Source organism: Chinchilla lanigera, unplaced genomic scaffold (assembly GCF_000276665.1).
Source record: "Chinchilla lanigera isolate Chin_1 unplaced genomic scaffold, ChiLan1.0 scaffold00064, whole genome shotgun sequence".
In the NCBI taxonomy this organism is placed as follows: Eukaryota; Metazoa; Chordata; class Mammalia; order Rodentia; family Chinchillidae; genus Chinchilla; species Chinchilla lanigera.
The window spans coordinates 3862368-3884449 of NW_004955465.1; the positions used below are offsets into that span (position 1 = coordinate 3862368).

At 52.2% G+C, this 22082-nt stretch overlaps 1 protein-coding gene and 4 long non-coding RNA genes across 6 annotated transcripts in view; 3 read left to right on the forward strand and 2 right to left on the reverse strand.

Annotated features, from left to right (window-relative positions):
• Positions 1 to 736: 736 nt before the first annotated feature.
• LOC106150121 lies at positions 737 to 3121 on the forward strand. The gene is made up of 3 exons (XR_001236740.1): positions 737 to 922; positions 1763 to 1942; positions 3082 to 3121. It is a non-coding gene; the product is annotated as an uncharacterized LOC106150121 (long non-coding RNA).
• Positions 3122 to 4473: 1352 nt separating this feature from the next.
• LOC102023015 lies at positions 4474 to 7211 on the forward strand. Its single transcript, XR_263234.2, has 3 exons — positions 4474 to 5097; positions 6443 to 6587; positions 6994 to 7211. It is a non-coding gene; the product is annotated as an uncharacterized LOC102023015 (long non-coding RNA).
• A 773-nt stretch (positions 7212 to 7984) lies between these two features.
• Positions 7985 to 9181, reverse strand: LOC102023242. Its single transcript, XR_263235.2, has 2 exons — positions 8972 to 9181; positions 7985 to 8452 (listed from the first exon to the last, which is right to left on the reverse strand). It is a non-coding gene; the product is annotated as an uncharacterized LOC102023242 (long non-coding RNA).
• A 6347-nt stretch (positions 9182 to 15528) lies between these two features.
• Positions 15529 to 22082, forward strand: part of Tfap2a (transcription factor AP-2 alpha (activating enhancer binding protein 2 alpha)) — a gene marked incomplete in the record, with an annotated part of 22364 nt that continues 15810 nt past the window's right edge. Inside the window, 1 exon segment of one of the 2 annotated variants that reach the window (XM_013521866.1) lies at positions 15529 to 15708. In XM_013521866.1, coding sequence (XP_013377320.1) covers positions 15636 to 15708 — 73 coding nt within the window. 2 annotated transcript variants of the gene reach the window in all.
• LOC106150137 lies at positions 19451 to 20211 on the reverse strand. The gene is made up of 2 exons (XR_001236766.1): positions 20122 to 20211; positions 19451 to 19880 (listed from the first exon to the last, which is right to left on the reverse strand). It is a non-coding gene; the product is annotated as an uncharacterized LOC106150137 (long non-coding RNA).

The following is a 22082-nucleotide window of genomic DNA, read 5'->3' on the forward strand; positions in this document are numbered from 1 at the left end:
ACTTTTATCTTTGGCAAAGCACCAGAAAAGTCCAACAAATGCGCTTTGAGCAAAATTCCAGTAGATGGCAGTGTTCACCAACTTTTTTTCCTGAATAATCCATTCCAAGATTAGATTTTGTTAACAAGTGAAACGTATTTTTTTTTAATTTCTGAACTAGAATTTCACGTTTTTGTTACACGCTATTCTCTGAATTATAAACCTAACTGAAGTGATAATAGCATAATAGGAGAGTAATTGAGGTGAATTAACAGCGTTGGGCGCTTTTTTAAGTGCTGGAGAGGGGAAAGGGCTGGGGCTTTATTACTGACTTTGCTATGGACTGAATTGTGTCCCCTCCCAAAATCCGTAGGCTGAAGACCCGTGCTCCTCCGATCTGGCTGTGTTTGCAGACAGAGCCTTAGGAAGGTAAAGTTAAATGAGGTCATAGGGAGGAGTCTTAACCTGATAAAGCCAGTGCTCTTAGAAGGAAAGTAATCTGGGGACACCTTTGCTGGTCGTTCGCCTGCCTAGCGTGGCAGGGCCCCGGATCTGATCCCCAGGGCTGCAGTAAAAAACAAGAGGAGGAACAGACCCAGATCTCTCTCCCCTCCCTCGCTCCCTCTCTCCTCTCTTCACACACACAGAGAAGACGCCGCCGCCGGGTGAAGAAACAGGAAGCAACTGTGAGCAATCTGGGAACAGAAGCCGTCCCAGGAAGCAGCCCCAGTGGCACCTTGGGCTTGGATGTCCAGCCTGCAGGACTAAGAAAATAAAGGTCTGTGATCAAAGCCACCAATCCGTCACAATAGTACTGCAGAAGCTCTGCTCGTATTTCTTTCAGCCCTGCCGGTCCCGAGAGGAGCCACTACACTTGCTTGCTGGCTGACAGCTGGAGGGTCAACGGGACAAGCAGGCGGCTTCAGCGCCTGGCTTTCAGATGGTGAATTTGGGGAGGACGGTCAGACCCTGGCTCCCTCTCCCTGCTGGTTTTCTGCTTCCTCATCCACTGACCGTTGAGCGGCCCTAGCCCAGGTCTTGGGTCTGTCTTCACTGAGCTCAGCCCCACCACAGCCTGCAGTGCAGCTCTGCAGTGCCCTCTTCTGGGCCAGCTGGCTTCCGGAGTGCACAAGCGCTGGTTTTCCTCCTCCTCCTCCTTTGTCCGTCCTTCCCCGGGTGCCTTTGTGGATGCCTTTCAGTAACGTTGGATAACCCCGGGGTCAATCTTGGGCCTCTGCTCTGTCACACCAGCTCTCCTGATGGCCGTGATCAGGCTCAGGGCCATTGCTACAGCTCCGAAGCACCTTCTTGTCCCCATACTTGTCCCCCAGTGACACAGTCACCAAGGGGACGCTGTTAAAATACGAACCAGAGGGTGCGGGTGCTTGGCTCAAAAGCCTTCCAGGCTCTGCCCTTACTCAGAGAAAAGCTGAACGGTTGTCCCCGCGGCGCACAAGACCATTCACTGCTAGCACCTGCACTCCTATCCCGCACCTCTTCTCATGGTCTCCTGGCCTCACTCCCACCATGCCAGCCAATGGTGTTTCTGCCTCAGGGCCCTTGTGCGTACTGATTCCCCTGCCTGGAATATTTCTCTGCTGATGCAGATGTTACCTCAGCCTTGCGGGTACCTTTATCTAAGCTGCAAACCGCGTACTTTTAAACTTCCTACCTTCTTTTCTCCATTCCTGTTTCCCTTCAGCCCATACCATAGCCGAACGTACTATAGGTTTTGCTGATTGATTTCGTTCATTTTCTGTTTGCGCTCCCCTGGAATCCAAAGTCCATGAGGGGAGGGATCTTTGTCTTTTCACTGTTCTGGACTCAGAAGTAGAACCGTGCCTGGCACTGTGATGCAGATGGATCAGCTGAGGTACCGGAAGAAACCGCCTATTTTGCGCCACGTGGAGAAAATCACGAAGAATGAGAAGACACGGTGAGAAGAGGTCCCGTGACCTTCACGGTGAGAAGAGAGCCGTTCTGATTACCAGATTCAAGGGGTCTACCTCTCAGAGCACGCAAGGGAGATTAGGCAAAAGCCATGGTATGAAAGATTGGGGGAAATTTTAAAGATGAAACATTGAGGAATGCTAAGGATTGCAATAAGCTATTAAAAAAGAACAAGCAAACCTCTGGAGAGACTGGAAAGTAGGATCAATTTTAAATTTGCCGGTGATGTTTACCATCCCTGCAGGAATGCAAAGGAAGGGCCGGCCAACTGCTTGCGATTTAGCCTGAGGTGTCTATGGCTAAAGTACACGTATTTTTTTTTAATCTAAGTTTTGTGTACTTAGATATACAGATGTTATATTATTATACGTTTGGAAGATGAGTAATATTTTACAATTAACCCTGTTTTTAAAAATAAGAACAAAAAAGTAAAAACAGATTTTAAAAAAGTATTATACCAGTGGTTTTGACTAGAAAGATCATTATACATAATCCGTTCAAGGATTGTATGACTCAGTTCCCTTAAGGAAATGTCATAATTTTAATGACATCCCTGCATCTTATTGGCCTTTATTCATGTAGCTCTCTTTAACGAAGCCAATAGTGTGATGAAGCAGCATAATATCTCCATGCACTGGGAGAAGTTCTTTGGATTTTATAAGCGAAGCTGTAGTGAGATACAAGTTAATGAAAGCAGTTTCCTCAGTAAAATGTGATGAATTTAAAGTAGCATTGACTCGCTGATGTACTGAACCATTTCCCTAAGTTCTTGGAGGGTGCTGGTGGCATTTGATGACATCTTTCAGTCTCGTGCCTGTGGTTCTTTCTTGTATGTTTCATTATTACAACCACTGTTGCTAGACCCTGCTGTTGGGGGAATCTCAGCTGATGGATATACGAATCTGACTGAAGGGGATCTTAGTACCAGAAAGAGCCCCAGAAACCATGGAGGCTGACACGTTTGCATTCCAAGTGAGAGACGAGAAGAAACTTGCTCAAAGACATCTAGCCATGCAGTGGGTAGCTGGTATTAGAACCCAGTTCTCCCAATGGCAGTAGCGTGCCGTTCAGAAAACCCGTCAACATTCCCTAATGCTGAGCAAAGCTCTCCGTGTAACACTCAACATCTTTTTCCTGTTTTTTTTTTTAAAGATTAAAAAAACTAACAAAACAACAATGAAGACAAAATCAAAACAACACAACAACAATCCTCGACCTCAAAACAAAATGATAGGGATTAACAATGGTTGCTACATTACATACTGTCATCTTCAACGAAGTTGCTCAGTCCACCAGATGTAAGAATGTAAGACTGATCAAGCAATCAAAGACAGGAACAAGTAATAAAAAAAAAATTGGAAATGATGCAGAGCCTCACCGTACAAGATGGTAGGAGTTCAACAATGGTTCTTATACTGCATATTGTTGTTTTCAGATCAGCCATTCTGATTATCAGATTCAAGCGTGCAAAATTGGTCAAGAGAAAAGAAAATTTTAAGCACTGGCCGTTCCTTTCAATAAACCACAGACAAGCTGTCCTTGTAGATACTTATAAAGTTTGTTTTTCATTTTAAAGAGAAAAGAAAAAAGGTAGATACTATATTTAAACTGACCACGCAAAGAAAAAGAATAGAGAAAGTGTGGGAGAGGGTGGCCTTTGGGAATCATGGCAGAAGTGACAAGATCGCAGAAATAAAGCAAACAAGCGCACACCGTTGGGATGAGGAGTGGAGTTTCTGACACTTTGCTTTTCCATACATGGAACTGCGGCCCTAAGAAAAATGACCTCAAGACTATTGCTGTGTAATTTGTTCTAAGGATATACATCAACATTCTTCCTCTCCACCAGCTGTTTCCAAATATTTTTGTAATAGTATCCATCAAACATCAGAAAGAAAGGCAAATAATGGCTCCATTATTTGGAGAAGGGTGCATGAATATTTTCTGCATTATAAATCTGTTTTCTATGCAGAGAAATGTTAGGCTACCTGTAATGGAAATCCAACCAGGTTAACCCGAATTGTCACATATCCTGCCTTTAGGGCTTTGAGTTTTTAAATTTCATATTGGTATAGATGGTGATCTGAATAAAAACTATGCTTTCTTAGGTATGCACACACATTTAAGTGTGTGCATATAATTCATATAGCAAGAGCTGTGTTTTACTAACATGCTTATCTGCTCAGGAAAGGTATATGAATCCCAAAGACTGGGGTCAAGTTTCTCTAAGCAATTAAGTTTATGATCACTAATCATTTTTTATCAACATGTGCTGGTCTGTGAACTTTCTGGCATGGACATATGGGCTCATAAATATGAGTATGATTTGAGATCCTGTGTGTTAGATGCCTATATATTGTTAATAGTTCACATTCACAAAGACTAAAGCACAAGCATGAAAGGGTTTAACAGTAAATCAGGTGGTTAGTCCATTAATGATGAAAATGACAACAAAAGCTAAAAGTAACAAAGAAGCAAAGTACTCCTGTAAGGAGCTGGGACTGTTGCTCAATCTTACCTGTAATTAGATTTCCCTTGTATCTCATTGGCCAAAAATTGTATCATGTATTCCTTCTAAACCAATCAGAAAGAAGGGTGGAATGATCACCACTGGCTTAGACTCACAACCTAGACTGCACATTAGCATCACTTGGAGTGTTTTCAATAACTGTCAAGTGACACCAGTCAAACCAGAATGTCTGGAGGTGGCCACCGGGACTTGGTATTTTCTTGGAGCTCCCAGTAGAGTCTGAGTGGTGGTGAGGGCTAAGAACTAGTGAATGTCTAATGCTTAGACAAAACAAGATGCATCCCTTTGTGTGAGAGAGAGAGACCTAGCCCTTCTTTAGACACCTGGTTGCCTGGTAACTAGACAAAGCCAGATTCTGTCATCAGGGAAGGAGGGAGAGATGACAGCTGTGACTGACACACACCACGGACACAGAAGAGAATTCTCGCTTGAAGTCACCATCAGTAGTCTGCATAATCATTGGACACTAAAGAAAAGAAATCCCTTGTTGTCTACTTAGGCTCAGAGCTCCTTAGACACCAAGAAGCAAGTTAGTCAAGATGAGAGAGGACCAAGCTCATGGATTCCAATGATGAAACAGGAAATTCATTCATGGGTTTCTGGCATGCCTCCAAACTGAAAATTTAGCCACAAATAAGGTAATTGGATTTTCCTTCGCCTCTTTTATTGTCCTCCCTGAGAATGACCAAATATTACAACTAGATGAGCCCCTAAAGAAAATCTAGTTTACTATCTTTACCCCAACTGCCTTCAATCACATTTCAGTTGCGAAGAGCTCAAGACCCAGTTGTATAATGACTCGAGATTACTCAGAAGTCCGGACCTCTCTCCTCAATCCTTTCCCTGTCTCTGGTGGTTTTTTGCATTTGTTTTTGCTTTGTTTTGTTTTTTTCAATACAAATGGAGATTAAACCAGGGGTCTTGCTCTGAGCTACAGCCCCAGACCCATTTAAAATTTTTGAGACACAATTTTGCTACAGGCTGGGCCTGAGATTGCAATTCTCCTGCCTCAGCCTCTCAGAGTGGTGGGGTTACAGGTGTGCATCTCTGCATCTGCTCTTTCTACAGTCATCAGGGTTCGCCCTGCTTCTCTGGTAGAACTCCCGGATGTAGGTGGTTGCTGAATGACAGGATGAGTAGCTTCAACATGCAGTTTTCTAAGGGGACACAGGGGGGCAGCAAATGTTTAAGAAAACAAAATCCAGTTCTCGCACCAGTTACATATACAGTATCCACATTTGCCAAGGTTTGGGAAGGGACTGATTTTTATTTGAAAAATGTTTGGAATTTTATTTAAAATTTATTTATTTGAAGAATGTTTGGAATTTTATTTGAAAAGTATTTATTATTTGTTTGAAAAATGTTTGGGAATGGGGTTGATTTTTGTTTGTTTGGAGTTTATGTATTTGATGGTATTGCAATTGCTTGGTTGTCTCTATGGAGATTAGTGAGGTTTGCTCATATATTTGTTTAGAACAAATATAGTCAAGCTTATTAGCAAAGAATTTCTTTAGTTCCTGTAACCTATTTTATTGTAATTTTTAAGAATTTTTTTGCAGTACTGGAGATAGAACCCAGGCCCTCACACATGCCAGGCAAGCACTTTCCCACTGAGCTGTGTCCCCTCTTGGAATAATTATTGGTGGGCAAGATATTCTTTTGGGTAGGTACTTCTACTTCTTATTTTCTTACTGTATACTTCTCTTCTTTTTATTAAGTTTCTTATCACTCCCTAAAAACTCCCAAATAGTGATTATACTTTGACTTGTTGACTTAAAAAGGAGAACATACTCCATGAAACATTAGGAATTTACTATAAGATGAAGCTCAGTACTAAAATACTAAAACTGATATTAAAAGAAGAGTCTTTATACTGGCACCTTAATACCACAAAGCACTAGTCCTGCACCCAAACACACTAGAGACACCGGTAAATGTGGGCATATTCAGACTCTACCCTGACACTTTCTGGTTTTCTTACAGATTGCAGTGGAGGTTGGGCTCATGCATGGGAAATGTCAGCATCACACCGAAGGGCCATTTCCCTAGTTTTCCCCAGAACTAATGCTTTGGAGATATTTGGAGCAGACCGGATGCTTAGGTTTACAAACATGAGTTAATGGAAGAGGTATTTTTGTCAAGTCTTTAATCTTGTGCACGGCAACCTGAATGAATTCAGTCAGGGACAGTATTGGTGAGGAGAAAGCTACTAGCTTGGACATCTTGTCCTGCCCCTTTGGCCACTCTTAAGATTTGGATTTTCACTGTCCCACCAAGACTCATACCCTAAGACTTGGTCGTCAGCCTGTGGCACTATTGGGAATTAGTAGAACCTTCAGGAGGCGGGACCTAGTGGGAGGAAGTTAGGTCATTGGGGGTGTGACCTTGAAGTGGATATTGGGACCCCATTTTTTCTGTCTTTGTCCCAACACACACACCTGCCATGATGTGCTGCCTTACTTCTGGCCCCCAAACCATATGGCCAACCGACCATGGGAGGTAAAATTCTGAGATGCTGGCAATTTCTTCCTCAGGACAAAACTTTGGAAAACACACTAACTCCTGTCCTTTGGGAGGTTTGAGCCAGAGCACTATTTAATCTCCAACACTACAAGTCAGACTTTTCCTGTGTAGCGTTGGTACTGGAAGATGCCAGAGCTTGCCAAGACCAAGGAAATCCCATCATTTTTAGAAGTTTTGCTTTGTTAATTGCTCTTTCTACTAATAAAAGTCAAAGAAAAAAGATGGTCAAATTATGTCAATATCCTGGGGGGGGGGGTTGTACAAATATTTGTATAATAAGTACAAGTAAACTGGATGTGTACTTTTTACATGTTGTATTTAACCTGAATTTTATATAATGGTTGTTTGAGTGCTGTAATAATGAAAGGAAAGAACTTGTATTTAAACCATTTTAAAGTATTTATTCTCTGAAAGTTTCATTCAAGCTGTAGCTTTAAAATTCAAGAACTTTGAAATAGTTTAAAAATTACAAGCAGTCAAAGGGTACTGAGTTCCTTTTCATCCGAGTACCTCAAACAACACAGCCTTCAAAACTTCCAGAGGCAAATCAAAACCGGTTCTTCAGAATTAAAAATAAAATATTTAGGCTGAAGACCACAGTTAACTCAGTATCCTATAACTTCAATATTTTAAATAGTAAATCTCAAAGGAATAAGTCAGAAAGGGAAATACGGGTATAAATTCTCAGGTTTTAGTGTTTGTTTTCAATCCCTTCCAGAGAGGAAAGTTCCTTTCCAGTCTTCTGAGCACCACACTTCAAAGGAAAATTGTATAATTCTTACATTCACAACATCGTGGCTGAAATTATCTCATTACAAAGGTTAAACAATTTACATTGTGAGATGGAGAAAGCGCATTTAGTTTGGAAACAGATGAAGTGATGTGTGTGTGTGCTCTGTTAACTTTTTTTTTAAACCCCATACACTTGATCTGGCTTTGTTAAATTGTCAATTTAAATTCTCAGTGTAATTTGCTAAGTTGAAATAAATACAGAAAACACAATGCCTTTGAACAATGCCTCCCCAGGGTTCGGAGCCAAGATAATTATTGTTTTATTTGAGGGGAGGGGTTTGGAATGACAAAAAAAAGAACTTTCTTGACTCTTGGAAGCTAGATAACACATTTTTGACTTTTGAATCTGGGGTTGGAAACGGAGGTCATCCTGTGACGGCATTTTTACTGCAGTGGGATCCTTTAGCAGTGCAGAAGTAATGAGGCTCCTTTATTAAGAAATGATCACAGATGAAAACGTGGAAGCCGGACGGATTTTCACGGTAACCTAAGTTTGATTATTTTAAATCTGAGGTCTGGTGGCAAAGCAGTGACTCTCAAGTCCGCGGCCCGCTGAGTACATCGTCAGGATGGCTGTCCCCTAGAAAGGCGGTGAAAGTGTCTCTACTTTTTAAACCAGCCCTCATGGCTCTAGATTACCGTGACAGGTCCTGGAGAAGATCCTAGGATTGTTCCTTCCTTAATCAAAGAAGACAAACTGAAAGTAAACAGCGCCTTGCCCGCGCCAATCCGCCACCCCGATCTCCACCTGCCAGGGGCAACCGGGCGAAGGTTGTTGCAGCGCCGCGCACAAAGGGAGCCAGGACCGAGCCCTGGAGACAGCTCTGGCTTTGCAAGACAGAGTTTTGAGGCTTCCTCCCCAGACTTTCAGGAGACTCGCTTCAATTGGGAGACTCTCTGTCTCCACCCGCCTCTGAATTCTGAATGAGAATGAGCCAAATCCACTCCCTGCCCCTGGCCCGCCGGGATTTGGCGCCAGAGAGCGCAGCGGGGACCCTCAATCCCCAAGGGACGACCTACAGTGGACGCGGCTGCCCCCTGCTCGCGTCGCAGCCCGAAGCCTGGCCTCTGAGCCCCTCCCGCAGGCCCTGGGAGCGGGCGGTGGCAGAGCGGAGCGGCGACTGCGCGGCCCGCCCGAGCGCACGAGTGGCCGTCTGCTCCCGGGTCCCCTCTGCGCCGCCCGGAAGCGAGGCCCACCTGTTTGCACAGATATCATCATTTCCAGGCAGAGACGCTTGCCCCCCAGTAGTGACCAGGCCCCACTCGAGGCGTGGCAGCGCTACCCAGGCACACACCCTTTCGTGGATTACGCAGCTCCAGGTTCAGGGGCCCAGGGCCGGGAGTTGCGTGGTGTCCCGGGGACGCGGCGCGCTAGTTCCGAGGTGCGCGCCGCGCGTAAAGCTGTGATCGCCGCCGCGTCTGGCAGCAGCCCAGGGAAAGACGTCTCAGCTGCTCCGCCCAGCAGCCTCCGGGACCTTTAGGTAGGAGGACGGAGCACTTGCGCCTTTGAGGGGAGAGGTCCGAGGTGCGCTGCGGCCCGACCCGATGCACAGCTGGTCAGCAAACACCTGGAGATAGGATGGAAATGCCTCTTCGCTTAGTGTACCAGAAGCTGGTCCGAGGCAAGAGAATTTGCTCCATTTGAAGTTTCGGATTCAGAGTACAGGTGCCAAGCGCATGGGCCGAGCCCACGAGCCTGAGATGCCCAGTCGTGCGTGCTAGGAGTCGGGAAGGGGGCAGAGAAAAGGGGAGCTCGGGAGGAGAAAAAAGCCCAGATGTGAAGGAAAAGTTACGTGCGACCCCAAATACACTTTAGTATGATCCACTAAAGGCTGCTACTGTTTCTTAGATGCAGACAGAATTTAAGGGGTTGCTCTAAGCCTTTATCCGGCTAACCCGGTCTAGACCACCTAGAGATGTCAGAGACTTGAGGAGGCTTCCTAGCTTTTGGCAGTGATATCGGACCTGTTCTTGGGTCGATTAATTTGAATGCAGTGAGTTTGAGAGGTTTGCACTTTGCCACACCCAGGAGGAAATCTCAAACTGGGGCCTCCAGGTTTTCGAGAATAACTGCAAGTTTTAAAGTCAATCCCAGGGTGCCTCGGACAGAAGCTGGCAGTTCCCGAAGTGCTTCCCACGTTCCCCTGCACCCACAGCTCGGTGAGGGCAGATCAACATCCTGGCTGTCCCTCCTCACCCCCAACTTTCAGGCTAGGGATAAAGAGGTACCAGAGAATGTGGGTACTATTTCTGCAATCCCAGCACTCTGGGAGGCCTGCGGGAGAAGGACCACAAATTCCAGAGGGGGGTGAGCAATTTAGCCAAACACTATGTCAAAATTTTGAAAGTATTAAAAGCTAAAAGTGGGCTGGGAATGTAGCTCCGTGCAAAGGAGCTTGTGTTTAACCCCCAGCACCACAAAAATAAATAAATAATGAAACAATTCTCCACCAAGCTTCATAAATGAAAATTATAGTTATTTATCTATTACAGCTTTATGGATGGAACCCAAGGCCTCTTGCATGCTAGGCAAGCACGCTGCCACTGCGCTACACCTCCCCAGCCCTTTCTCAGTATTTAAAAATTTTGAGACAGAGCAAGTTGCCCAGGCTGACCTTGAACTTGCAATCTTTCTGCCTCAGCCCTTTGGATAACTGGGATGATAGGCGAGTGCCGCCACATTCAGCTCAGATGATACTTCAACACTGAACATTCTGCCTGCACCTGGGCTCGGGACGTTGGCCAGGAGCCCAGGTGATCTCTGAAGGGTAGTGATTGATCATGGGTCGGACTAGAAGGATCCCCAATCCAGGCTGGCTCTCACACACCTCTCCACGAGGTCCCCACACCTAGGCCAACCTCACCAAGCTCTCCAAGGGAAGGCTCGCTGGTGTCCAGTGTGGCCAAGGGCAGCTGGGGAGCTGAGGGCCATCAGATGTCAGGAATCTTTCAGTCAAGTGCAAACTCAGCCCTGACGCGTGAGGCAGTGAGTTAATGACACCAAGCACAGCAGGACAGCCGCTTCAGAGCAGATACCTAGAGTGAAGAGCTCCTTTTCTTCTGAAGGGCGGAGCAGTGCCACCGAGAGGAACCTCAGGCCACAAGGTGTGAGTTTGGCATTTCAAGCCTTCTCACTTCACGTCAGAGCAGGCAGGACTCGGAAGGGGACAACCTGAGGCTTCGGGAGCGGAGCTGAATCGCTGATGGTTTCCCAGGACACCTGCCTTTCCCACATTTCCAAACCATTTCCCTGCCTCTTGTGGGCGCTACCTGGATTTACCCAAGCCTGCACCCCTCCTGGAAAAAGGACCCAGAAATGAAGATGAAGGGCTTGGAGAAAGCAAAATACTCCTCCGTGGGCCAGGAATTCCCTGTGTGTCCCTGCACCTCAAGACCTCCAAAGGCATTTCACAGTCTCCAAGAATTCAGGGGTGCAGTGTGTGTGTGTGTGTGTGTGTGTGTGTGTGTGTGTGTGTTCCACTTTTTGCTGATCTTCATCTTTGCTGATGGGCCTTTGGTTTATCTTTGAAGACTGGAAACATAAACCTCAGAGTGAGGGGGCCAAGGTAGGCGCATTTCCAAGACCAAGAGGGCGATATCACGCCGCTCGTGGGCCCTGCTGTCACACCCTTGCTCCAGAGCCCGACCTGCTGGGACAAGACGAGCCAGGCGCCTGACGACAGGCCAGTTGGGAGAGTCCCCCTTTCCTCGCTCCCCTCTCCCTCCTGTCGCTGGTCCCCACACTCCCGCGTGCCTCCCTCCTAAGGTTTCCCTCGGGGCAGATTACTTTATGACAGGGTGTGATAAGTGGTGATTTTGTTTCTCTTTTGATGGCAGGATTGCTTTGTAAACAGAAGCGCAAACTCGTTTCGATAGTGGTTCCGCACCAATGCGCAGCGGCCAAGGCACAGCGTGTGGCCAAGACAAGCCGCTGCACCTGTCGCCCAGGGCTGAGAGGGCCGGAGGGAGGCAGCTCCCGTAAGGGGCCCCCTGGAGTGGTGACGCACTCCTGCGGCCTCTGGGGCATGCTTGGTTTCTGGGCCTCCCCCTGGCCGCTTCTTCAGGCCTTCTCTTCTCATCCGTTGCTGGTTGGAATTGTGCACCCAGGAGCACCAGAGTGGAGCCTCCTGGGTACATGTCAGGTGGCTGACCCTACCTGGGCACCTTTGCTAACAGCTTCGGCCTCTTCCTCCTGCTGTTACTGGTAATCCCATTCCTTTTGCCTTAATCCTATTGGAGAGTCCAGAAGGCTTTGGGGCCTTGGAGGAATCGCTGCCAGAGAGGGCCTCCTGCCGGAGAGGCAGAACGTCACTCACTCCCCCACCACTTTTTCCTTTGAGGAACTCAGCTTCTTCCCCTCCTGGCTCTGACCTGAAGCCAGTTGATTACTCCGAGGGCCCCAAGAAAGAGCTGCAATTGAGCTGAGGTTGCCCTGGCCCTTGGGAAGACCCCCCAGGCCACGCGGGGGCAGAGGCGCCCTGTGGATCTGTCACCCCACCTCCTGGGGATCCCAGACTCCCCAGGGAGAAGGCAAGCTGAGGCCACCGCCCAAGCGAACATCCCAGTTAACCCATGGCCCGGCCTGGGGTCTCCATTCCCTTGTGCCTTCACAGAGCTCTGAATGAAGGCGCGGAGGAGTCTTAGAAGTTTCAGGGTGGGGCGAAAGTAGGGTTCTTGAGGATATCAGCTTTCCGCTGCAATTCTGGGGCTGATAGTGCAGGACAAAGCTTCACAGAGAGGATCCACGAGGGTGTGTGAACCAGGCCTTGAAGAGCCGGAATGCTGCTGCACGGGAGGTTGGGAGCTCCCCATGATCTGTCTCCAAGTCACCCTTTGCCTCCCCAATGCTCCGAGCTCGCTCCCTGCGGGGCACTGGAAAGTTTGCGATCAAGTGTGGAATCCCAGGCCCTGTCTGCTGCGGAGCCTGCTTGGTGGTGGCAGCGAGCAGAGTGGTCCAGGGTCGCGCTGCTCTCCCTCCTCCACCTCCACGGTAAAAGCCACAGGTCTCTTCTTGGAAGGTGGCCTGAGGCCGCTACGGCGCTGGAAGGGTTACCAAAGGCGCAGTGGCCTCAGGACTGCGGGGCTCCTAGCGCTGCAGGCTCCCCAGGAGGGCTGGCTGGAGGCTGGGCTTCGAAACTGCGGGGAGTGGAGTCCCGCTGTCGGCCCGCCCCACCGCGCTCCCCAGACAGCTGCGTCCGCTGACGTGCAACAGGGAGGAGGCCCGATGGGGAAAGGCTCCAAGGGGAGATGCATGTGTCTGGGGAGCCAAGGGAGCACCTGGAAGCGCAGACTTTGCACATGTAGTTCTGGGAGATGCACTAAACTACTGTCCCGCCTGCACCTGTCTGCACAGTGCAATGGGCAGCATCTTAAACTGACTCAGTCTTAGGCGCTAGGAACCCAAGCAAGGCAGAAGGCTCAGCAGCCTCTGGAGCTCACGTCTTCTGGCAGGTGCGGTGCTAAGCAATTTGCTCACGTTCTCCTAAGGATTTCTCCACCCACTGTGCACTTCACAAAGGAGAAAACTGAGGGTCAGACAAGTTCAGTGACCCACCTAGCATCACATAGCGGGTCTGTGTAAATGACTGCTATGGACTCCAACTGGTCTTACGCCAGAGCAAATCTCAGCTCTGGCTGCTGCCTAATTCCTCCTCCCAGGGTCCAGAGCAGACCCAAGGGTTTTCTCCCCCAAGGCCTGGGCTGTTTCCTTCCAACTTGAAGCCCTTTGATGAGGCGGCTTGGCCTCGCAGCAGAGCCACCCGCAGCTTTTACTTGCGTGTCCCACACGTGTCCCCCCTCCCAATAAATAAATACGTAAAGAAACAAGCCCAAGGTGGAGGTGGAGCCCCTCGCATCCCGCCCCAGCCCTGGCACTCGCGGGTTTGCCCTCCTGGGCTGGGCCCAGCCCACCCACTCAGCAGCCTTGGACCTTGTCCCCCTGGCTCTCAAGAGACGTGCGGCTGTCCCTCCCGAGCCACTGCTCACTCCGAAGATCACGGCGCACAGCGCCCCCCGCCGGAAGTCCAGACGCCTGCAGGCGCTGCCTCCACGTGCGCCCAGGACGCGGAAAAGTGAGACTTCGCCACCCTGATTTCTGTGGTCTGTAAAAAGTCGGGGAAGGTGTAGCGCAGACGCTTAGGAGTTAAAGTGCCATTTAATTATTTTAGATGCTCGCCAAAACAAAGGAACAAAACACACCTAGAAACAAACCTCAAACTTGTTGAGCAAGGTTCTAAGGTCCAAGAACATTTCCAACCCGCCGCGGTGTGGGGCACACCTGCAGTCCCAGCGATTTGGAAGACTGGGACAGAGGGCTCGCAAGTTCGAACTCAGCCTGGGTAACAGCAAGACCCTGCTGAAAATAAAACGTAAAGGGGCCTGGGGCAGGGGTAGGACGCCTTGGGTTCAATCCCCAGTACCGCAAGGGGGAAAGAAAAGTTTCCATCTACCCCATTACGGGCGCTGAGTTCAAAGCGCTGCAGGTTAGAGATGCTTAACACTGGAGCGAGGCGGGGGCTCCCCGAAGGACAACCCCACTGTCCCCCACGCCCAGCGCGGAGGGTGCGCAGCGGCCTGGGCAGGTTGGCGGTGTGAAGCCCACGCGCAGGAGTGGAAAGAGGAGATTCTGGTGTAGAGGACTTGCCTTCGCTCCCGCAGACCTGACCTCTAACACACATTTGCCTGACTTGTCAGGGAGGACGATTTGAAACCGGTTCTTTGTTCGTCTCCCAGTCCTGGAGGTGGTAGTGGGGGATGAGCACTGGGCCTGTAGCGGCCGCCCGGCCCAAGCTCAGGAGAGCCCGCTCTCGAGTGAGCGCCAGGCGGCGAGGGCCCCGCGGGAGCGCGGCCAGGCGGAGCTCCTCGGCCTGCTCCCTGCTCCCTCCCTCGGGCCAGGTGTGGCTGTGACGGGGCGGGGCGCCTGTGGAGCCCCAAATCTTACGGCTTCTTTGAAAACTCCCCTTAATTAGAAGCAGCGGTGAAATCACCGGGGTGATCTTATCTGTCGTGGGAAAGCAAACCCCAACCCCAAACCTCAGCTGTCCAGCGCAGAGCCACCGACGCCCTCTTTCTCCCCTTTAAAAAGTTTTTAATGGAAAAGATAGGGTTCGGGAGCCCTAGGGGCGTGGGGGCGGGGCGGGGCCGTGGAAGCGGGCAGCAGGGTGAGCCCCGTGCAGTCGCGCGTGTAAATGTGTGCGTGTAGGGTTTCTCTCCCTCTGCCTGCGGGGGAGGAGTGACTCCAGACGACAGAAATGAAACAGAATCACGGACGTCTTCACCTATTGAGCAACACTGGATCTGGAATCCAGCACAGAAGTGGCCCGGGGGCGGCAGCCTCGAGTCCGACCCGTTAAGGCCCGCAGCGCCCCGGTCCCACCGCGTGCGGCCAGGTGCACTCAGCTCGGCCCCGCCTCCGGGCCTGCCCATCCCCCACCCGGTACCGGGGCAGAGACCCCAGACCCCGAAGTTCCCAGGGCAGGGGAGTCGTGGGGTGCGCGCGCGCGCTGACGCCCCAGGCCCAGGTGCGAAACCGCACTCCCCTCCGCGTCGCGCCCAGCAAGCCCAGCCGTCCGTCCGCTTCCACTCCCCGGCTGGCCAGGGACTGACCGGGAAAGCGGGTTGGGGCTGTTGGGAAAAGCTGGAGCTGATGGCGAGATTGCCGCGGCTATAAATCCATCACTTTCCAGGTCAGCCTGGCGAGGTGCTGGGACTGGGGCTGGCGGAGTGAATTCCTGGGCCAGCGCGCATGCGTCGGCAGGTAGCAACCCAGCTCTTTAGGACCAGGTGAGATGTTGGTGAGCAGGTAAAAAGGAGGATTTGCCAAAGCGATTCCAGGGAGCGCGCCGGCCGAGCCCTCCAGCCCATGCCCGGCGGGGACCCGTCGCCAGCAGCGCCGAGCCGCGATGTCCATACTTGCCAAAATGGGGGACTGGCAGGTACGGGGGTTCGCGCGGTCGGGGGAGGGGGCGGGCGTGGACGCGGGAGGGGACCGCGAGCGGGAGGCGGGGAGGACGCGCCGTGGCCCAGGGCCCGGAGCTGTAGGTGCGGCCCGCCTGGCAGCGCCCTGGGCGCTCGGGGAGAGAGGACCGGAAAAACGAGGCGCGCTCCGGGCAAGAGCGCGCCGCCCGCCCGCGGGCCCGGGGCCGGGAAAAGTCCGGCGCTCCACAGGTGGCCCCGAGGGTCACTTGCGGTTTGCGATACAGCCATTTCCCCGGGCCTCCCTCCCCACCCCCACCCCAGCCCGGAGAGAAACTTGGGTGGCTGACTCATCCGGGTTCGGGGAGATCACGGGGCTGGGGTGCAGTGTGCTGCGGGGGACGCTGCCAGCTCGCGGTGCCTCTGGCCTCTCCCCGGACTCCAGGCTGCGCCTCGGGGTGGGCTTTGGGTGCACCTGTCTCTCTGGAGTCCCCGGGTTTGGGGGACCTAAGTTGTGGGCAGAGTGGAGGGGCGCTCAGGCAGTGGGGTCGCGGCGGGGCTCGTGTTCCTTTGAGAGATACTCAGAAGAGTTTTTCCAAAGTTTAGCCACTCTCTGGCCGTGTGCTTCCTGGAGTGGATTTTCGCCGTTGGGCTATGGATTGTGGGTCATGAAACAAGGTCTCGGATTTGCGGAATCGGCTCCTACCAAGCTGGACCTTGCAAGGCCGCGGCATCACAAGGCCCCAGCACAGTATCCTGAGCCGCAGACCCCGACCCCAGCCGGGGAACAACCCTCCGGCGCTCTCCTTTTAACTTCCAGACATTTTCCCCACGGGAAGCCAGGGCGGTTCTGCCCAGGTTGGTGAGTTAGCAGCGGATTTCATAACTGGAACCGCGGGGCCTTGTTTTCACCCCAGCCAACTAAGGCCTGGTTAGAGCCAGATTCCGTGTGCCCCAAGCTTGCAGGACAATTTGAACCAAACGCGATATTCTCAAAGAAAAAAAATTGGAGCTCTGTTCCTCTTACAGTAAGGTTTTGTTTGTTTGTTTCAATTTTAGGGCATTGAAAGTAAAGTTCAGAGAAGTCTGATCTTGACTACATTCCCTAGAGTTGGAGAAAGGAAAGCGTTTGGTATTTTTATTTTTCCTTTTTATTTATGACTTTTACTAAAAGTGATCACTTTTACATTACACCCCCCTCCCCTTAAACCTCACAGAATGGAACTTCATTCTCAAAGTTAGACTCCCTTTGTCATTTAAGGATACAAATCCCACACCAGAACAAATCCTAGGAATCCACCCCATTTTCTCCCCACCCTTGTGGATGTAAGGCCCTTTCTAACTCTCTTCTCTGGGGGCTGAACATTAGGATGGCTCTTCATCAGAAGTCTTTAGGGGTTTTACCCTTAATTCATGCAAACCTTGCTGTGAAATTCGAGGCACTTTTCACCCACAGCTCAGGTTTGGTTGGAGGTGGACTGTGGTTTGGAAGCACGGAGGTTGTTTTGAAAAGGGGGACAGAGAGAGAGGACTGCCTAGCTCTCGAGAGCTCATGATTTGGCAAGTGACAGGAGGTCTGAATCTTGGGTAGGGTGAACAGCTTTGGGGCCCAAATGGAGTGGATCTACCAGGCTTGGCCTGTGGGGCTTAGGCTTCTCAGTAGCTAGAGATAACCAGATAGTATAGGTCACTCTGGCCCAAGGTCTGTTTGTTTCTTTTCATTTCTCTTCTTTTTTATTTTTTCTTTTTGGTCTTTTTGTCTTTTTGAGACAGGGTCTCCCTGTGCAGTTCAGGCTCGCCTTGAGCTCACTTTTTAGCCCAGGCTGGTCTGGAACTTGCAATGATCCTCCTGCCTCAGCCTCCCCAGTGCTGGGATCACAGGCGTGTGCCACCGCACCCAGATCGCTTTATTTCTCTCTGTATGTCTGTATCATACAGACACTAGCTCTTCCTCCCTCCTCCAATCCATACCCCAGGACTGGCCTGGTCCCTGAGCCCTAACAGCAGGCCTGGCACTTTGGTCCTAGGGCCTGGGATCCTGATCACCTAGAGACTTCACATGCAAGGGAGTGATTTGTGGTGATAAAGCTTTCACAGACCCAGCTCTGCGGGCTCCGGGGGCTACTGGGCTGCTCTCTGGGACCTTTCATCAGCGCCCACACTTCAGCGGCAGCGCAGAGCTGGTAGGCTTCAGTCTGCATGCAGTGGCACCCTTAGCAGGAACACAACAACAGTGTAGCAGCCCTGGCGGAGTGGGCAGTGGGACAAGACAGAGGGTGTGGAGGTGGCACTGGAGAGGGTGAAAGGTCCTTAAATACCTTCCCGAGCCCACAAACAGAAGAAAAAGAAAGCGAAACCTAGGGCTTCCCTCAAGGAACAGTATAGCGCTGCAGGGAGTACAGACCTGGGATTTCGGGCCTAGGATTTGGCCTACAGGCCACCGTACTCTGGGAGGTGGCTGCCCCCAGGAGGGTGTCAGAACCCCAGCTCCTGGAGGCCTGCTCCTGACTTCCAGCTACTGTGCCCTGCAGCAGGCCTTGGGGCAGCCCACAGGGTCTAGTCCTGGAAGTTGATCGTGTTCTGGGAGAGTGGGGTGCCAAGTCCCCAGCCCTTTCAACCAAGTGACTGTACGCACATTCTGGCATGGAAAGCCAGCTCGAGGGAGTGCCCAGAGCCCGGGAGGTCATCCCTCTGGCGCTGAATTCTCTCGCCAGCTCCAGCCTTCTCCCTAGCTTTTTGGGAGCCCGTGGCGTCACGGAGTTCTTTCGGAGGGAGAATCCCCCGCAGCTTTAGAGTGGGGTGGGGGTGGGAGGTAGGGAGGAAGGGTGGAATCTCTCCTCCTCTTCCCTTCCTTCCACCTGCTAAGAAACGCTTGGATTCGAAGCAGCTTCCCCCCCATACAGAAAGCACTGTGAGAACTTGGGAGTCCTGGAGATGTTTGAAACACAGGCCCAGATGAGCCGGAAGCCTCTGAGCCAGACCTGCTGTTGCGGAGTCTGCCGCACTCAACAGGGAGAAAGACAGATGAAACTTTTTTTGTAAGAGGAAGGGACAAGCTCAGTGAGAGAAGCAACTCTGTATTTGGACGTATCACATTAGGCCTTTCTTTCCTTTTCTTCTTAAAAACTTGTACTGAAACAGAAGCGGGGGCAGTCCGGGTGGAGCCCGAGAACCCGCGTGGACTCTGGCCAGCTTGGACAAGGGGGCGGCTCGGGGCCTGCAGATTTCTCCTCAGCCGGGCATTGCCGCCGCCAGCGCGCTGGCGTGAGTATCATTAAATCATAAAGGAACTCTCCCTGCTTTAATTAAAAAGGGGAATCTTGGGAAAACTGGAGCAGATTAGCACGGAGAAGAGTTGGTTCCCAGTGATTTTTCTGGATGCATATGTGACACAGTATCTGGATTCGCAGGGGCACACCGGGCTGTACTTCGGCTGAACTCCAGAAGCCGCGGTGCGTCTCCACAGGAGTTCTGTATTCTCTTCCACGTTGCATCTAGGAAATCTTAGCCCAAACATCAAGTTGAATTGTCTGTTGGCCCCAGCTTCCTAGATACGGGAGGAACATCATTTAACCCCTGGAGCTGTCGAGTAACCTCTTCAGGGTACACTTTTATTTTACACGCCTCAATTAAGAGATCGCAAACCCCAGCCGAAAATCTCCGACCTGGGGGAAAGCGCACAGCCAATAAAACTCCCAGGGGGTAGCGGCCGCTGGCGAGGTGATCTCTTGTCGGGAAAATATCCTGGAGTGACATCGCTGGTCTTGGTTTGGTGGTTATGTTTAATTGCGAAAAGGATAATGATTTCTAATAAAATTGGACGGGGCCGAAAGAGCATGTCGAATAGTGGCAGCGGCGGGGGTGGGGGTGAGGGGTCCCCAGGCCTGGCTGCTTTCGGACCCTGCGTAGGTCGGAGTTTTGCAGAGAGCATCTCGGACGAGGAGGAAGCCGGCAGAGAGGGAGCGGGCAATGGGACGAAGTTGGGGTGGGGTGGGGGACGGTGGAGCCGCAGGTCGAGGTGGAGCTCCGGGAAGCTTTCGTCCAGCAGGCTGGCGTGCGCTCTAGGAGTAGATTCGCAGCTTGGAGAGGCCTTTATACCTGGGTCGGAGCGGCCGGCGGCAGACTGGGGTACTGGCGAGCAATTGGACTATTGTTGATATGCTAATGAGGCGATTAGGCTGTTGGTAAAGAGCTGGAAAAAGGAAAAGTTTCTACCATTAGAGGGAGATCTCCGAGCGCACACGGGAGCTCTTTTCCTTCTCTCCTCCTCCTCGCCCTTCTCCTCCTCGCCCTCCTCCTCCTCCTCCTTACCCTCCTCCTCCTCCTCCCCCTCCCCGTCCTCCTCCTCCTCCTCCTCTTCGCCCTCCACCTCCTCCTCGCCCTCCTCCTCCTCCTCCTGTGCTCACCGCCGGCAGCCGGCACTTTGCGCTCACCCAGAGAGTGGCTCCACTTGGGTGCGAAGCGGACAGGGGCAGATCCGTTCACAACGATCCATGAAAATGCTTTGGAAACTGACGGATAATATCAAGTACGAGGACTGCGAGGTAAGCGCGGTGCCGGCTCAGTCATCCTCGCGGCCACAGCGTCCGATCTCGACCCTCCCTTTCCTCTCCTTGCAGCCAGCTGCGAAATGCGGGTGGGACAAACTTTCGCCGGCGCAGCGCCCGCCCCCCCGCCGATTTGCCGGGAGAACGAGGGGAGAAGCTGGGGAGGGAGGATCTAGACGCTCCTTCCCTCGCTTCCCTGCGTCCAAGCCCGTGTCCCACTTCACTCCTTTTTCTGCCCACTTTTGGCGGTGTCTGAGAGTGGGGCGAAGAGACGAGCGTGGGTTTTTTTTTTAACAATCGCGGGCAATGGGGCACGCGCCTGTGCATTCCGCGTGTCTCACAGCGGGACTCTGGGGTCCCAAATCACGACTTCCTCTCTGATGTTTAATATCCCTTCTTTTAATCCCCCCCTTTCTCTGTGGACTTATTTGGAGAGGGCCTTTGCTCTGAGCTCGGTTTCGCCTCCCTGTAAGAGGCTCCGCTTGGGAGCACTCATCCCGGCTGCCCGGCTCACTCCTAGCCCTCTGAAGAAGTTCTGAGCAGCTTCTCCCGCTGAGCTGGGGGTGGACACACCCCGCGGTGGTGGCGTCGCGGACGCGCTGCGCCCGCTGGCCCTGGGTCGCGAGCACCCGCCCTCACACCGGCCGGCGCTCAGCTGCTCGACCGTGGGAATCCTGGCGCATCTGCCGACCGCCTCCGGTGCCGAGAACCCCCTGGGCCCGCGGAGCGCGCCTCTTTGACGCCCGGTTTAAAACTCAGGGCCCCAGAGCTCGACTTCTTAGGACAGCTGGGGAGGCCAGAGAGCGAAAGATCCGCCCGATGGAGGCGCTGGGAACCGCGGCATCCTCCTTCACCGCCCCCACCCCCAGTGAAATGAGCAGATGAGTCTAGGGGACAGGGTGGAGGTAGGAGGCCTTAGATGATCCAAGTAAATACATAGCAGCCTCGACTTTTCCTTTTCCTTTCTTCTTTTCTTTGCTGGCGTTTGGAGCAGCTGAGACTATGGGCAGAGACGCCTGTGTGCCCGCGCAGCGGCGGAAGTCTTGCCTTTACTTGAAATCAGAAACTGGGCTTCTGTGAACGGATCACCCTCACCCTCCTCCCTTTCCCTTCTGAACACTGCGATATATCTTTCTGTTTTCAGGCTCCCCCTTGTGCTCTCCCCCAATCTCGTGGACGGGGCACGGGGTGACAGCCCACCGGCACCGGCGCTTCTCCGGGGGCTTCGGTCGCGCTGGAGAGGGTCTCAGGGGCAGCATTCAGAGAGGTCGCTTTGTCTCCGGGATGAGGGGGCTCTTTGTGGGCAGGTTGGGCTAACTCTGAGCCCCTCAGACTCCGCCTAGGATAGTCCACTTTGCGCAGGTCTGGGCTCTGGCCTGAGGCTGGAACATTTCACTTTCGCGGGGGCTAAGGCTCGGTTCTAGGTCCGGGGCGCGGTGGGAGGCAGGTTCCGAGCCTGCGCGCGGCTCTCCGCGGGCCCGGGGCCGGGAGGGGCCGGGCGGGAGATGAACCACCACCCCAGAGGGACTCCGCCAGGGTGCGTGCGAATGCGTGCGGGCGAGTGAGGCAAGGAAGACGAGAAATGAGAGGGCAGGAGGCTAGATAAAGTCAAGGCTGTTTCGACAACTTTAGCGCCGGCCGCTGCGGCGGGGATTTCGGTTCCCGGCCGGCTCGGGCGGCCAGATTGTGCAGAGGCTCTGCCGGGACACGCCGGGGGCGAGGTGCCGCTTGTTCCGCCAGCCTGGCGGGGGACTGGCAGCGGCGGCGCGCCGGGAGAGCCGGCCTTGTCCTGGGGGGGCGCCGGGCGGGAGTGACCCAGCCAGTCGGACGGGTTTACGCCGGGAGCC